The sequence below is a fragment of the Cyprinus carpio genome, chromosome B21 (assembly GCF_018340385.1).
Source record: "Cyprinus carpio isolate SPL01 chromosome B21, ASM1834038v1, whole genome shotgun sequence".
NCBI classification, from domain to species: Eukaryota; Metazoa; Chordata; class Actinopteri; order Cypriniformes; family Cyprinidae; genus Cyprinus; species Cyprinus carpio.
In genome coordinates, this window is record NC_056617.1 from 2555780 (window position 1) to 2570779 (window position 15000).

The 15000-nt window shown below is 37.7% G+C and overlaps 1 protein-coding gene across 1 annotated transcript in view; it reads right to left on the reverse strand.

The window, feature by feature from the left end:
• The window catches only part of LOC109080730 (WD repeat-containing protein 7), a 109365-nt gene that overhangs the window by 23997 nt on the left and 70368 nt on the right, over positions 1 to 15000 (reverse strand). Inside the window, 1 exon segment of the mRNA XM_042747827.1 lies at positions 5840 to 6061. Within this exon segment, the coding sequence (XP_042603761.1) occupies positions 5840 to 6061 (222 nt within the window).

Genomic DNA, 15000 nt, shown 5'->3' on the forward strand with positions numbered 1-15000 from the left:
TAAATAAAAACAAGTAAAAAATATACATATATTTTGGATGAGCATTTATTTATCATAATAGTTGTACCAAGTTTAAGTTTAATTATGCTTATTTAAATTTAATAAAACCATTATATTAAAGCAATATTAGCACTGTATTATAATAAAATAACAAAAAATTACAGTAATGAGCCTGTAATGAAAATGAGAATAACTACAAAAATCTGAAGATTATGGTAATGCGAATTTAAGAGAAATGTGCTACATTTCATTTATGAAACCTGAGCAAAATGAATTTCTGTAATTTATTCATAAAACCATCAAGTAAATTACCATATTTAATACAACGCGATCATTTATGCAAGGATGACTTATGAATAATGTAAACAGACATTTCATTCTATTTTCTTTTTAATTAGCTGAACCTGTCCTTAAACATCTATTTACACGTCCTGTCTAAATGGGCGGCACTTGGTCAAAATGAGCAGCCGGACACTGCCATGCGGAGACATACAGAGACATCGCACTACACCTCATTTCCTGTCTGGACAGGAAGAAGACAGCAAAATCACCTGCAAATTTATTGTCCCCTTTCTCGGCTTGGCCAAACGGGTCGAGTCCATTTTTCAGAGAAAACATCTTTGTTTAAGACTTGACTTGGTTTAAATGGATGAATTAATATTGACAAAACATCAGCCGGGCTAATGAGTGGTTAGTTAAAGCAATAAACATGCCACATTAGAGGCTGGGCCACAGGAAGCTAATTAGAGAGCGACGAGAGAGAGAGAGAGAGAGAGAGAGAGAGATTTAAACCATTAGCTCCAACACCCACGAGTGTTTTACTGGAAACTGTCTCTCTCTCACACACACAACGATATAGAATGACTTGTACTGTCATATATGATGTTCATTTCCAGTTGCCTTATTACTGCAGGACCCTCTGCCCTCCTGTCTCTCTCCCTCTCTCTGTCCATCCATCTTTATCGGTTTCTTTGCTGTCTGTCTGTCCATCTGTCTGTGTCTGTCTATTTTTTCTGTTTTTGTCTATCTGTCCATCTGTCTGTCCGTGTCTGTCTGTGTGTCTGACCATCCGTCTGTCCTTCTGTCTGTCCGTCTTTCCATCTGTCTGTCCATGTGTCTGTATGTCCGTCTGTCTGTCCGTGTGTGTGTCTTTCTGTGTGTCTGTCAATCTGTCTGTCTGTCTGTCCATCTGCCTTTGTCTGTCCGTCTGCCTGTTCGTCTGTCCATCTGTCTGTGTGTCTGTCTGTCCATATGTCTGTGTCTGTCTGTCCATCTCTCTGTGTGTCTGTCCGTCAGTCCATCTGTCTGTGTATCTGTCCGTCTTTCCATCTTACTGTCCGTGTGTCTGTATGTCCATCTGTCTGTCCGTGTGTGTGTCTGTCCGTGTGTGTGTCTGTCCGTGTGTGTGTCTGTCCGTGTGTGTGTCTGTCCGTGTGTGTGTCCATCTGCCTGTGTGTCTGTCCATCTGCTTGTGTCTGTCCGTCTGTACATCTGTATTTCTGTGAGTCTATCCATCTGTCTGTGTCTGTCTATCTGTGTGTGTCTGTCCATCTGTCTGTCTGTCCGTCTGCCTGTGTGTCTGTTCATCTGTCTGTCCATCTGTCTTTTTTTCTGTGTGTGTGTGTCTGGTTTTTTGTTTTTTAGTTTTTTCTTCTGTCTGTGTGTCTGTCCATCTGCCTTTGTCTGTCCATCTGTCTGTGTGTCTGTCCATCTGTCCATGTCTGTCCGTCAGTCTGTCCATCTGTCTGTGTGTCTGTCCACCTGTCTGTGTCTGCCCCTCTGCCTGTGTCTGTCCACCTGTCTCTGTCTGTGTCTGTCTGCCTATGTGTGTGTCTGTCCATCTGTCTGTGTCTGCCCCTCTGCCTGTGTCTGTCCGTCTGTCCATCTGTCTGTGTGTCTGTCTGCCTGTGTGTGTGGCTGTCCATCTGCCTGTGTCTGTCCGTCTGTCTCTGTCTGTCTGTGTGTGTGTCTGTCCGTCTGTCTCTGTCTGTCTGTGTGTGTGTTTGTCCATCTGTCTGTTTCTGCCCCTCTGCCTGTGTCTGTCCATCTGCCTGTGGCTGTCCGTCTGTCCACCTGTCTGTGTGTCTGTCCATCTGTGTGTGTGTGTCTGTCTGTCTCTTAGTCTGCCATCTGCCTGTGGCTGTCCGTCTGTCCATCTGTCTGTGTGTGTTTTGTTCTTTTTTTTTTGTGTCTGTCTGTCTCTTAGTCTGCCATCTGCTTGTGTCTGTCCGTCTGTCCATCTGCCTTTGTCCATCTGTCTGTCCATCTGTGTGTCTGTCCGTCTGTCAGTCTGTCTGAGTTTCTGTCCATCTGTCTGTGTGTCTATCTGTCTTTCTGTCCATCTGTTTTTGTCTGTCTGTGTTTCCTTCTGTTTGTCTGTCTTTGTCTGTTTGTGTCTGTCTCTGTGCCTCTCTCTCTGTCCGCCTGTCTATATGTCTCTCTGTCTTTCCTTCTCTCTGTCTGTCTGTCTGTCTGTCTGTCTCTGGCCTCTGCTGCGGTCAAAGCGAAGTTAAAATCAATGGAGTTGAGCTGGAAAGAGATGCGGCAGATGGAGAGATAGAGAGAGAAACAAATGGCGTCTAAACAGGGAATGCCTTTAGCACACTGGATTTACAGCAACACACACACTCTGAATTACTGTGACATCACTTCCTGTCACTGCAGCGCTGAGCTCAGTTCTCGCTTACTATACAAGGTGTGATCACTTTTACAATACTGCAACACTGTTAGTAATGATGATAAAACTGTGCTAGTAAAATATGCAACATTCTGTATTGCATTTACCAACAGATACTGGTGGATATTGATTTACTGGCAATTATGGTCAATAACCAATAAGATTGCCATTATTATATGTGATATTTGATATGCTGAGTTTAAAATATATTAATTAATGAATTATATATAGGGTTATTATAGTTAGCTAAAAATAAAACCACAAGATATTTAATTAGTGAAACATATATAATCTAATATTATAGATAGATAGATAGATAGATAGATAGATATAGATATATATACTATAATTTATACTGAGTTTAATCAAGTGTGTGAAAAAAATCACTGATATTAGTATCTATAAATGAAATCTTGATATCATGTCATTCGATGCTGTGCAAAAACATCTGAAGTGTTGGAAAACAGCTCAATATGTTAAAATGTGCAACTGTCTAATTGCTCCTCAAAACCCTCGAGACATTCACATTACAAATAATACACACAATAACACACACATACTCAACACAGAAGGACGTTACGAGCTCTCTGCTGCCCCTGGGTACAGACTAATTGAAAGAGCCTATCACACACACACACACACACACACACACACACACACACACACACACACACACACACACACACACACACACACACACACACACACACACAGAGGCCTGGGCTTTAAAAATTAAAAGAGCTTGAAAACTAGAGTGTGAGAGAGCTTTCTGATGTGTGTGTGTGTAAGTTTTCCTAGCTGACCTTGTCACTGGCCTCAGGCAAACAGCTTTGTTTCTTTACAAAGGTAAAGTACGACTCATGTGTCCACTTTGAGCTCAAACACACACATACACACAAACGGGTTCAGATTCTCCTAAAGGTCTCACAGACGCTTTGACCATCAAACTGACCTTGAAGACAGAAAACACTCCAAACACACACACACACACACACACACACACACACACACACACACACACACACACACACACACACACACACACACACACACACACACACACACACACACACACACACACACACACACACACACACAGTGCCTATAGCATAATACTCATACTAACCAAGTGCACTTGGACAATATTCCAGTGCACTGAATAAGTTTAATTTTATATTTTATTTTAGCTAGTTGACAAGGCAACATTTCTTATTTTCATTTAGTTGAACTTGATGTAGCAAAATAACTAAAAATAAAACATATATAAAAACTATAAAGAACTACAGAATATAAAAATATATGTTTAAAAAATAAACTAATATAAATCACAAAAACACTAAAACTTCCAAGTTAAAATAAAACAGAAAATATAAAAATAAAAATTAATTTGGATTATTAATTAAACCACAATAGTATCTCAGTGATACTAATGTATATACACACACACACACACACACACACACACACACACACACACACACACACACACACACACACACACACACACACACACACACACAACAAAAAGAAAATGTCAAAAATAAATGATAAAATAAATACAAATAAACAATTATTTTTGGTGGTAGCCAAAATGATTAGAACACTAGTATTTTCACCAGCTAAAAAAGGTTTTAAGTCACAAGGAGTTTGACAACAGCCAGTGTTCCACACAGAGATCTGATCTGCAGGAAGGTTTCTTGAAGCGTCTTGGGAGATGCTGGCACAGTTCTTCTGGATTGAGTCTGTCTCAGTTTGTTCTGTTTCTTCATGTTATTCCAGACAGACTGATGATGATCAGATCACATCTCTGTGTGGAGCACTGGCTCTTTTTTCAGACAAAAATCTCACTGTATTATTACAATAATTCTTAATCTTTAATCTTAAGACTTAATCTTTTAGCTGCTGAAAATACTAGTGTTCCAATAATTTTAGCCACCACTTTATATACATAAGTAGTTTGAGAGTGAAAAGACTAGATTACTGTATGTCATTCATAATGATTCATGGGAATGACCGCGTGTGTATGTACTCACAGGTGTGTTTGTGTGTCTGTGTGTGTGTGTGTGTGTGTGTACTCACAGGTGTGTGTGTGTATTCACAGGTGTGCATGTGTGTGTACTCACAGGTGTGTGTGTGTGAACTCACAGGTAGGTGTGTGTGTGTGTGTGTGTGTGTGTGTGTGTGTGTGTGTGTGTACTCACAGGTGTGTGTGTGTATTCACAGGTGTGCATGTGTGTGTACTCACAGGTGTGTGTGTGTGTGTGTGTGTGTGTGTACTCACAGGTGTGTGTACTCACAGGTATGTTTGTGTGTGTTAGTGTGTACTCACAGGTGTGTGTACTCACAGGTGTGTCCGTGCGTGTGTACTCACAGGTGTGTTTGTGTGTGTTAGTGTGTACTCACAGGTGTGTGTACTCACAGGTATGTGTGTGTATGTATGTGTGTGTGTGTGTGTGTGTGTGTGTGTGTACTGTGTGGTGTGTGTTAGTACTCACAGGTGTGTGTTTGTGTGTGTGGTGTGTGTGTGTGTGTGTGTGGTGTGTACTCACAGGTGTGTTCCGTGGCGTGTGTACTCACAGGTGTGTGTCACCGGTTGTGTGTGTATGTGTGTGTGTGTGTGTGTGTGTGTGTGTGTTTGTGTTGTGTGTGTGTGTGTGTGTGTGTGTGTGTGTGTGTGTGTGTGTGTGTGTACTCACAGGTGTGTGTGTGTGTGGACTGTGTGTAGAGTGTGTGTGTGTGTGTGTGTGTAGTGTGTGTGTGTAGTGTGTAGAGTGTGTGTGTGTGTGTGTAGTGTGTGTGTGTGTGTGTGTGTACTCACAGGTGTGTGTGTGTGTGGACTCACAGGTGTGTGTGTGTGTGTGTGTGTGTGTGTGTGTGTGTGTGTGTGTGTGTACTCACAGTGTGTGTTGTGTGTGTGTGTGTGTGTGTGTGTGTGTACTCACAGGGTGTGTGTGTGTGTGTGTGTGTGTGTGTGTGTGTGTACTCACAGGTGTGTGTGTGTGTGGACTCACAGGTGTGTGTGTGTGTGTACTCACAGGTGTGTTTGTTTTTGTATTTGTTTTTTTGTGTGTGTTAAGAGCCCGTGTGTGTGTGTGTGTGTGTGGACTCACAGGTGTGTGTGTGTGTACTCACAGGTGTGTGTGTGTGTGTGTGTGGACTCACAGGTATGTCGGGCCAGTGAGTAGTTGGATCCTCCGGTGGTCAGACCGAATCCGTCAGGAGCCTGAGTGCTGGTGCGGGCGCGGGAAGGTAGTTTGGGAGGTTCGATCTCTGCGCCGAACTCAGCTCCGATCACTCCCAGCAGAACGATGGCCGTCGCCTGCTTCCTGCGCTCCTCGTACGAGTTACAGATCTTCGCGTTCGGCGGCAGGTTCGACAGACAACCTACAGACAGACACACACAGTCACTTAAAGATACATGCATACACTTAAAGAACATAAAACAACATTCCCAACTCATTTCTGTAGTCAATTATTTCTGAAAACGTTCAGCTGAAAATTATGTAGAGAGGTACAACAAAAGATAAAAACAAAATGAATCCATAAGTAATTTTGAAAAATATATTTGTCAATCTTTAAACATAAAAAGTTAAATAAATCACCATGAGCAAAACGTATAAATACTAAAAACAATAATAACGAAAACAACAACGAGTAATTCTTATAAATAAAAGTAAATTCTGGTAATCAAGTAAATCTTAAAAAAATATGTAAAATAAAATAATAAATCCCTTTTCAGGATATACAAATAAAATAAAATAAAATAAAATAAAATAAAATAAATCATATAAGCAATTATTTTCAATTTAAGTAAATCCTTAATAATAATACTAATAATAATAAAATAATAACAATTTAGTCTTGTAAATATAAGTAAATCCTTTTTTTAAAAAATGAAGCAAAATAAAATAAAATAATTAATATGAAAATAAATCCTTTTTTAGGAAATGAAAGTAATATTTCATATGTTGTTTTGTTCTGGTCAGATGAATTTGTTGTGGTTGTGTGACACCTGCCCATAAAACACGCACGACTCGTCTGAATTAACACTGCAGCACTCGTGGAGCTTCGGCTTTGTGCTCAGCGTCCAGACAGCGCTCTGAATGGAGTGTGTGAGTGTGTGTGTTAGGGTCATGGTCAGGGCCTTGTGCTGGAGGGACACGTGCTGCACACACACACACACACACACACACACACACACACACACACACACAGAGGCATAAAGAGAGCCGGAGGGGTGTTGCTTGCGGAAGTGTGGGGTGCGGTTGGACTGGCTTCTTTTGTTACCAAACGTGTGTGTACCGCAGGAGCCCCTCCAACACAGGACACGCAATTAGTCTCTCTCACACACACACACACACACACGCGCCTGAGGCCACAATACAGAGACGTACGATGATGTAGAGCACAGATATTACAGTCCACAATCTGCTCACAGTGGATAAAAGCTTTTTTTAATCGGCACTAATGTCAATTAACACATTAAAAATGGTTCTAATATCATCTGGATGAATGTTTGTTTAAATCTATAACAGCAATACAGTCATACAGATATATAAATTATATATTTTTAAGTAATTATATTATTTTTAAGGATTTTACAAGACTTAATATGCTTACTTTTTATTTGCTAAAATTCTATTACGCATTATATGGATTACTTTTTATTGATTTAATTCATATTTTGTGAAAAAGATTAGGTTTTCTGTAGGTTTTCATTAAAGATTTAATAACAAAAATGCAGTAATCATTTTGTCAGAAACTACATCTAACACCGTAAGGTTTAAGAAACGTATCCATCCTGTTAAAGCCCCGATGTACACACAAATATAATCAATAATTCCAGTAATAAACCAATAAACTAATATTTGATATATTAATCTGTGTTCTGTTCCTTTAAAATAAACCAATTAACCAATATGTGTCCCTGGACCACAAAACCAGTCATAATGATGTATATAGAGATACAACTATTTGAAAATCTGGAATCTGAGGGTGCAAAAAAATCAAAATATTGAGAAAATCACCTTTAAAGTTGTTCAAATTAAGTTCTTAGCAATGCATATTACTAATCAAAAATTACGTTTTGATATATTTACGGTAGGACATTTACAAAATATCTTCATTGAACATGATCTTTTCTTAATATCCTAATGATTTTTGGCATAAAAGAAAAATCTTTAATTTTGACTCATACAATGTATTTTTGGCTATTGCTACAAATATACCCCAGCGACTTAAGACTGCTTTTGTGCTGCAGGGTCACATATATGATAAATTAATCTGTATTTTCTGTTCCTTTACAATTAACCAATAAACCAATATTTGATCAATTAATCTGTGTTTTCTGTTCCTTCTGCATTTGTGGAGCTGCTTGTAACTGCTATTAAAATTGTAATTCATAATAGTAACATGTAAAGTGCCAAATCAAGTGTTATTTCATATTATAAACAAATAAGTAATAAATAACAGCACTCAGACAAAGGACAATCACGAGTTTCTCTTATTGCACTGCAGAAGTCAGAGCAGATTCTGTCTTCATTTCTGTCCGATTATTTTCTAAAAAATCATATTATTTCATTTCTTCCGGCCTCACACTAAAAGGCTTAACCTGATTGGCTCCATTAATGTTTTGTGCTCTGAGTACAAGAGGCCACATCTCTGCTGATTCAATTTGACCCCGGCCTCGTCTGATTGGTTCTCAGCTGACCTCTGACCTCTCAGGACACAGCAGCACTCAGAAACAAACCAGCAGCTCTCAAACCCTTCACATCATGATCACAGTCAGAGACATTCACCTACTAACTTACACTGACTACAAAAATAAATAAATAAAAAAAAATTTTTTAAAATATTTTTTTAATATTTTATATTATAATATATTCTTATACTATTTTATACTAATTAAAAATATTATTTGTACATATAAATTTACCTTACTGAAATATATAACAGTTTCATTTCAGAAACTGTTAAAAAATACATTTGTTTTTAATGGCAAGTTCAAAATTTAATAATACAATAAATATAAATAAAATAAGAAAGACAAAGCTAAAGCATTTTAAAAATCTCTTAAATTAAAAACAACCCAGCTCTAAAATGTATTTTAAATGATATATTTTAATATTATACAATTATATTGAATATAATAATAAATACTTATATTATTTTATTATTATATACTTTATTATTATGTAATTATATTAAAAACAACCCATATATTAGATTAGATTAGATTTATATTATATTTTTTAAATATAAATTGACATTGAATTTACATTTTTCATTTGTATTTAAAAGTATTGCCATATCACCTTCATTCACTAGTCTATGGCAGAGTCAACATTCAACAAACAATTCAACAAATACAGACATTTTATAAAATTAAATCTAAAAAAAAAAAAACTCTAGAAAAAACTATAAAAGTTTTTTTTTTTGTTTATGCACTTTAATTAAAAACCGTAATGGTCTATATGGGTCCTTCTAATAAAGTAAGTACTTCAAAGTTTGTTCTGATATAAGATAAAATAATAATAATCTTAATACTTCAATGACTTATGACAATTAAAACAGGGTAAATCATATTTCATAGACATAAGTTAGCGCTGCAATATTAGCAATATAAGACATATAAACCAAGCATTAAATACTTTTTATTTAAAGCTTTTTAAAATATCTGCTTAATTACTAAATCTTGTGCCATTTTGTCTATTTTATTTCACTTTGCGCATTTAATTACCAAACTTTGCTCTCTGTTCAAATCCTTTATGTTTATTTAATAAAATGTTATGATTTTACACTTTAAATGTATTTTCTCTAAGTATTCTCTATATTTACTGGTGTATTTATTCTTGTTTTTTTAATCACACAATGCAGTGAAGAAGTGCTGCAGCAAAAGAAATTGTCACCACCATCAAAGTAAATGAAACGTGACAATAGAAATAAGTGACAGTAAACTGTGAGGAGGTTTCATAGTTTCACTGCCAGCAGAAATCACTCACAAACACAGCATAAGTGCATTTCCATGCTTCAGTTATTAGAAACACACACAGCGTCCGTTCAGGCTGTGTGTATGAAATCTGATGTGATACCGTCATCTTTGTTTAATCAGTATCTGTGTGCTTCTTACCTGCAATATTAAAGACAAAATCAAAGCTATGACAACAAAACAAACACTGAAATATTGATCATCCTCAGAGGAGCAGAACAACACCTCTGTGAGTTTCTATATGAAGAACCGCGGCTGCTATTAATATTACAGTTAACACTGTATACTACACAAACACACACACGCACACTCGCACACACACACACACACACACACACACACACACAACTACCTCACACACGCTTGTACACACCACACCGCACCATACTACACACATACACACACACGGTACCACACACCCGCACACACACGCCACCCACGCACACACACACAACCAAACACACGCGCGCACACACACACACGCACGCACACACACACACACACACATACATACACACACACGTACACACTCGCACACACGCACGCGCACACACACACACACACACACCGTACACACACACTCGCACACACGCGTACAGTACACACACACACGCACCCACACACACACACACACACCCAAAACACACGCACACACACCCAAACACAAACATACACACACACACACACACACACACCCAAACAAACACACACACAAACACACACACACCCAAACACAAACACACACACACACACACCCAAACAAACACACACACAAACACATATACACACCCTCCCAAACACCCAACACATACACACACCCAAAAACACACACACACACACTCACACACACAACACGCACACAACACACACACACACACACACACACACACACACACACACACACAAACACACACACACACACACACATTTGCATTAACTAGAATTAAAAACTGATTCAAAATAACAAACTATAATAGTATCTTGATACTTAACACTGGTCTAATGTTTTTTTTCTTAATGATTTTTCTCAAGTATATTTCAAACCTCAGACTTCATATCTTTTGTTAGTAAAGTGTGTTAATGCATCTTTCTTTACAATAAATAACACACTTTAATATTTTATATCTCATACTGGGACATCTGAGCATTAAAAATACTGCTGTGGCTGTATTTAGAGCCCATATATTGTGAAAGCAGTATGAAAGAAACGGCCTCTCCATCCTGCAGGTGCCTAACATGGCCGCCGTCGATCTGTGTGTGTGTGTGTGTGTGTGTGTGTGTGTGTGTGTGTGTGTGTGTGTGTGTGTGTGTGTGCGCGAGATCAGCTGAATCAATACCGCGGTGCTGCATTCAAGGTGAAACCAAATCAAACTGTGATGAGGAACACAGCAGACGCTCAACACAATACACACACACACACACACACACAAGCACATACACATAAATCACAACTGTACTCCCTTCAAAGCAGTACACACAGTTGACAAATAAAATTATAAAAATAGGAAGGTCAAGTATTTTCAAAATCTGTCAAATTAAAAAAACAACTCAGAAATAAATTATATCAAAACATCTTTAATTTTTTACATTTTATTATAATAACTATTTAATAAATTTTATTTTTATTTAATTATATTATTTCAAAATGTAAATTTACTGTTCAGATTACTTTATAGTTACTTATAACAAAACAATATATTTCTGTTTTAAAATACAGTTATATAACAAACTACAATTATTATAATACAAACGCATTATTTTACAATTAGGTTATAATAAACACTTATTTTTATTATACAATTTTTAAATATAAAAAAGTTTTTTGATTGAATTCTTAATTTATATTATTACTTTCATTTATTAAATTTTAATGTATTATGATATATATTTTATTTTATTATATTTTATTTGTTATTTTAATATAAAATAAAAAATTCTAAACACATATCTATAAATATATAAATATATAAATGTACTGTTTAATTAAATAAATTAGTACTTCATTGTACCAATACAATACATACATTTTTTATTTATTGCATTATATTTTACATTTTAATTTTAAATAATACAATTATATTATAATATTAAAGCATCAATTTAGGGTATTTTGTTAATAACTACCAAAATAAATAATTTCTTTATATAATTATATAAATGTAAAGAATAAACAGTAATATCACTTTTATATACTGTATATATATATATATATATACACACACACACACATTATATATATATATATATATATATTATAATAAGCAAGTTTTGTTCATAACAGAAGATAAAGTTTAAAATACACCTGGTTCAAATGATAAGCAAACTAATCTTTCTTTATTTTGCTTGATGTTTTTATAGCTTTTTCTGATGCATTTAATCCAATGGCATGATTATTGTCATCTGTCAGTGTTTATAAGTCGGGCTGTTTTCACAATAACATTACTGAGCACATACTGCCATCATTGTGTCTCCTGCCATTATAATAGGAGAAAATGGCTCTGACGACCAGCCGTTTTGTAATATTTCACGTCGGATGCAATAAGCGACAGAACAAACGTCTTCGGGATGGATTATGCCGTCTCTGGTTATTGATTTATGAACAGTATCGACGGCGTATCTTTAATACCGGCCGATCTATCGTAATGTCATTGCACGTGAATCGCATTTGCCGCTCCAAACAAAATCAGCTAAAAAGGCCGGATGACTGCACCGTTCCTCCACGTATTTCCATCTGAAAAAAGTCCGGATCAGGGCGGACAGATAATAAAATTATCAAAGAGGAGAAAGCATCAATTAAACGGAGAGAGGGAGACGGAGAACAATGAGAAAGATGCAGCAGACGCTCCTTCACGCTGGGAAACGGATCAATAGCATCATGTGCTGCGACTCGCTCCGGCGTTCCTGCGCCAGCCGCTCCGACATCATGGATTATCAGCTCCCATGATGCACTGCCTGCTCCGCCGGCCCATTGATCACCGATACGCAGGCAGGTAACATTTGATAGCAAGGGATTGTGGGAAAGGATTGATCTCTGCTGCCCTACAATGCAGGAGCAAGAAATCTCCTGCTAGGAAATAAACACTGTTTTTGCTCTGCGCTTTACGCCCAAACAAAAGCAATCGCTCTGTTTTGTCGATTCACATTCAGTCACTCTGTATTCCTGACCAGGAATCTGTTTGTCCCGAAGAGTCTTAAAACAGAAGATGAAGGACGTGGAGCAGAATTCACTTCTAGGTGGTTGCTAGGCAGTTGATAGGGTACTCTGGGTGGTTGCTAGGTGCAAATGCTCAGTTTTGGTCTTTCTGTATTCCTAACCAAGAGTCTTTTCATCCCGAAGACTCTTGAAACTAAAGATGAAGGAGCACTTCTAGGTGGTTGCTAAGGTAGGCTGGGTGGTTGCTAAGGTGATGCTAGGCAGTTGCTAGGGTTTTATGAGGGGTGCAAATGCTTGGTTTTGTCAATTCAATTTTGGTCTTTCTGTATTCCTGACCTGATTCCTGGTTACTAGGGTGTTGCCTGGAAGTTGCTAGGGTATTTTGAGTGGTTGCTAGGGTATCCTGGGTGGTTGCAAAGCGGTTGCTAGTGTGTTACAGGTGTTGCTAGGTGCAAATGCTCAGTTGTGGTCTTTCTGTATTCCTGACCAAGAATCCATTCATCCCGAGGACACTTAAAGCTAAAGATGAATGATCACTTCTAGGTGGTTGCTAGGGCAGTCTGGGTGGTTGCTGAGGTGTTGCTAGGCTGTTGTTAGGGTTTTATGGGTGTTGCTAGGTGCAAATGCTCCGTTTTGTAAATTCAGCCTCAGTCTTTCTGTATTCCTGACCAAGAATCTATTCATCCCTAGGATTCTAGATGGTTGCTAGGGCACTCTGGGTGGTTGCTAAGGTGTTGCTAGGTGGTTTTTAAGGTGTTATGAGTGTTGCTAGGTGCAAATGCTCCATTTTGTCAATTCAGTTTTGGTCTCCTTTTTTCCGACTGAGAATCTATTCGTCCTGAGGGCTCTGGGTTGTTGCTAGGGCATTGCTAGACTGTTGTTAGGGTTTTATGGGTGTTGCTAGGTGCAAATGCTCCGTTTTGTAAATTCAGCCTCAGTCTTTCTGTATTCCTGACCAAGAATCTATTCGTCCCTAGGATTCTAGGTGGTTGCTAGGGCACGCTGGGTGGTTGCTAAGGTGTTGCTAGGGTATTAAGGGTGTTGCTAGGTGCAAATGCTCCATTTTGTCAATTCAGTTTTGGTCTTTCTGTATTCCTGACCTGATTCCTGGTTACTAGGGTGTTGCCTGGAAGTTGCTAGGGTATTTTTGAGTGGTTGCTAGGGTATCCTGGGTGGTTGCAAATCGGTTGCTAGTGTGTTACGGGTGTTGCTAGGCACAAATGCTCAGTTTTGGTCTTTCTGTATTCCTGACCAAGAATCCATTCATCCTGAGGACACTTAAAGCTAAAGATGAATGATCACTTCTAGGTGGTTGCTAGGGCAGTCTGGGTGGTTGCTGAGGTGTTGCTAGGCAGTTGCTTGGGTTTAATGGGTGTTGTTAGGTGCAAATGCGCCGTTTTGTAAATTCAGCCTCAGTTTTTCTGTATTCCTGACCAAGAATCTATTCGTCCCTAGGATTCTAGGTGGTTGCTAGGGCACTCTGGGTGGTTACTAAGGTGTTGCTAGGCGGTTGTTAAGGTGTTTATGTTGTTTGGTTGGTTGGTTGGTTGGGTGGGCATTTGTTGTTTGTTTAGATGTTTTCCTGACTGACAATCTATTCATCCCGAGGGCTCTGGGTTGTTGCTAGGGCATTGCTAGGCTGTTGTTAGGGTTTTATGGGTGTTGCTAGGTGCAAATGCTCCGTTTTGTAAATTCAGCCTCAGTCTTTCTGTATTCCTGACCAAGAATCTATTCATCCCTAGGATTCTAGGCGGTTGCTAGGGCACGCTGGGTGGTTGCTAAGGTGTTGCTAGGGTATTAAGGGTGTTGCTAGGTGCAAATGCTCCATTTTGTCAATTCAGTTTTGGTCTTCTGTTTTCCTGACTGAGAATCTATTCGTCCCGAGGGCTCTGGGTTGTTGCTAGAGCATTTCTAGGCAGTTGTTAGGGTGTTTTATTATTATATAATTATATTATTTTAAAATAGGAATTTGCTGCTTAATTAAATAATTACTATAGCTATTTATTATTCATAGTTATCATAGTTTCTTATACCAATGCAATATATTTATATTTAAAAATGTTTAACTGTGCAATATAAAATACAATTATTATAATAAGAATATATATAATTTTGTGATTACATTATCATACATCATTTTATTATGATATAATTATATTATTTTTAAAAAGATATAAATTT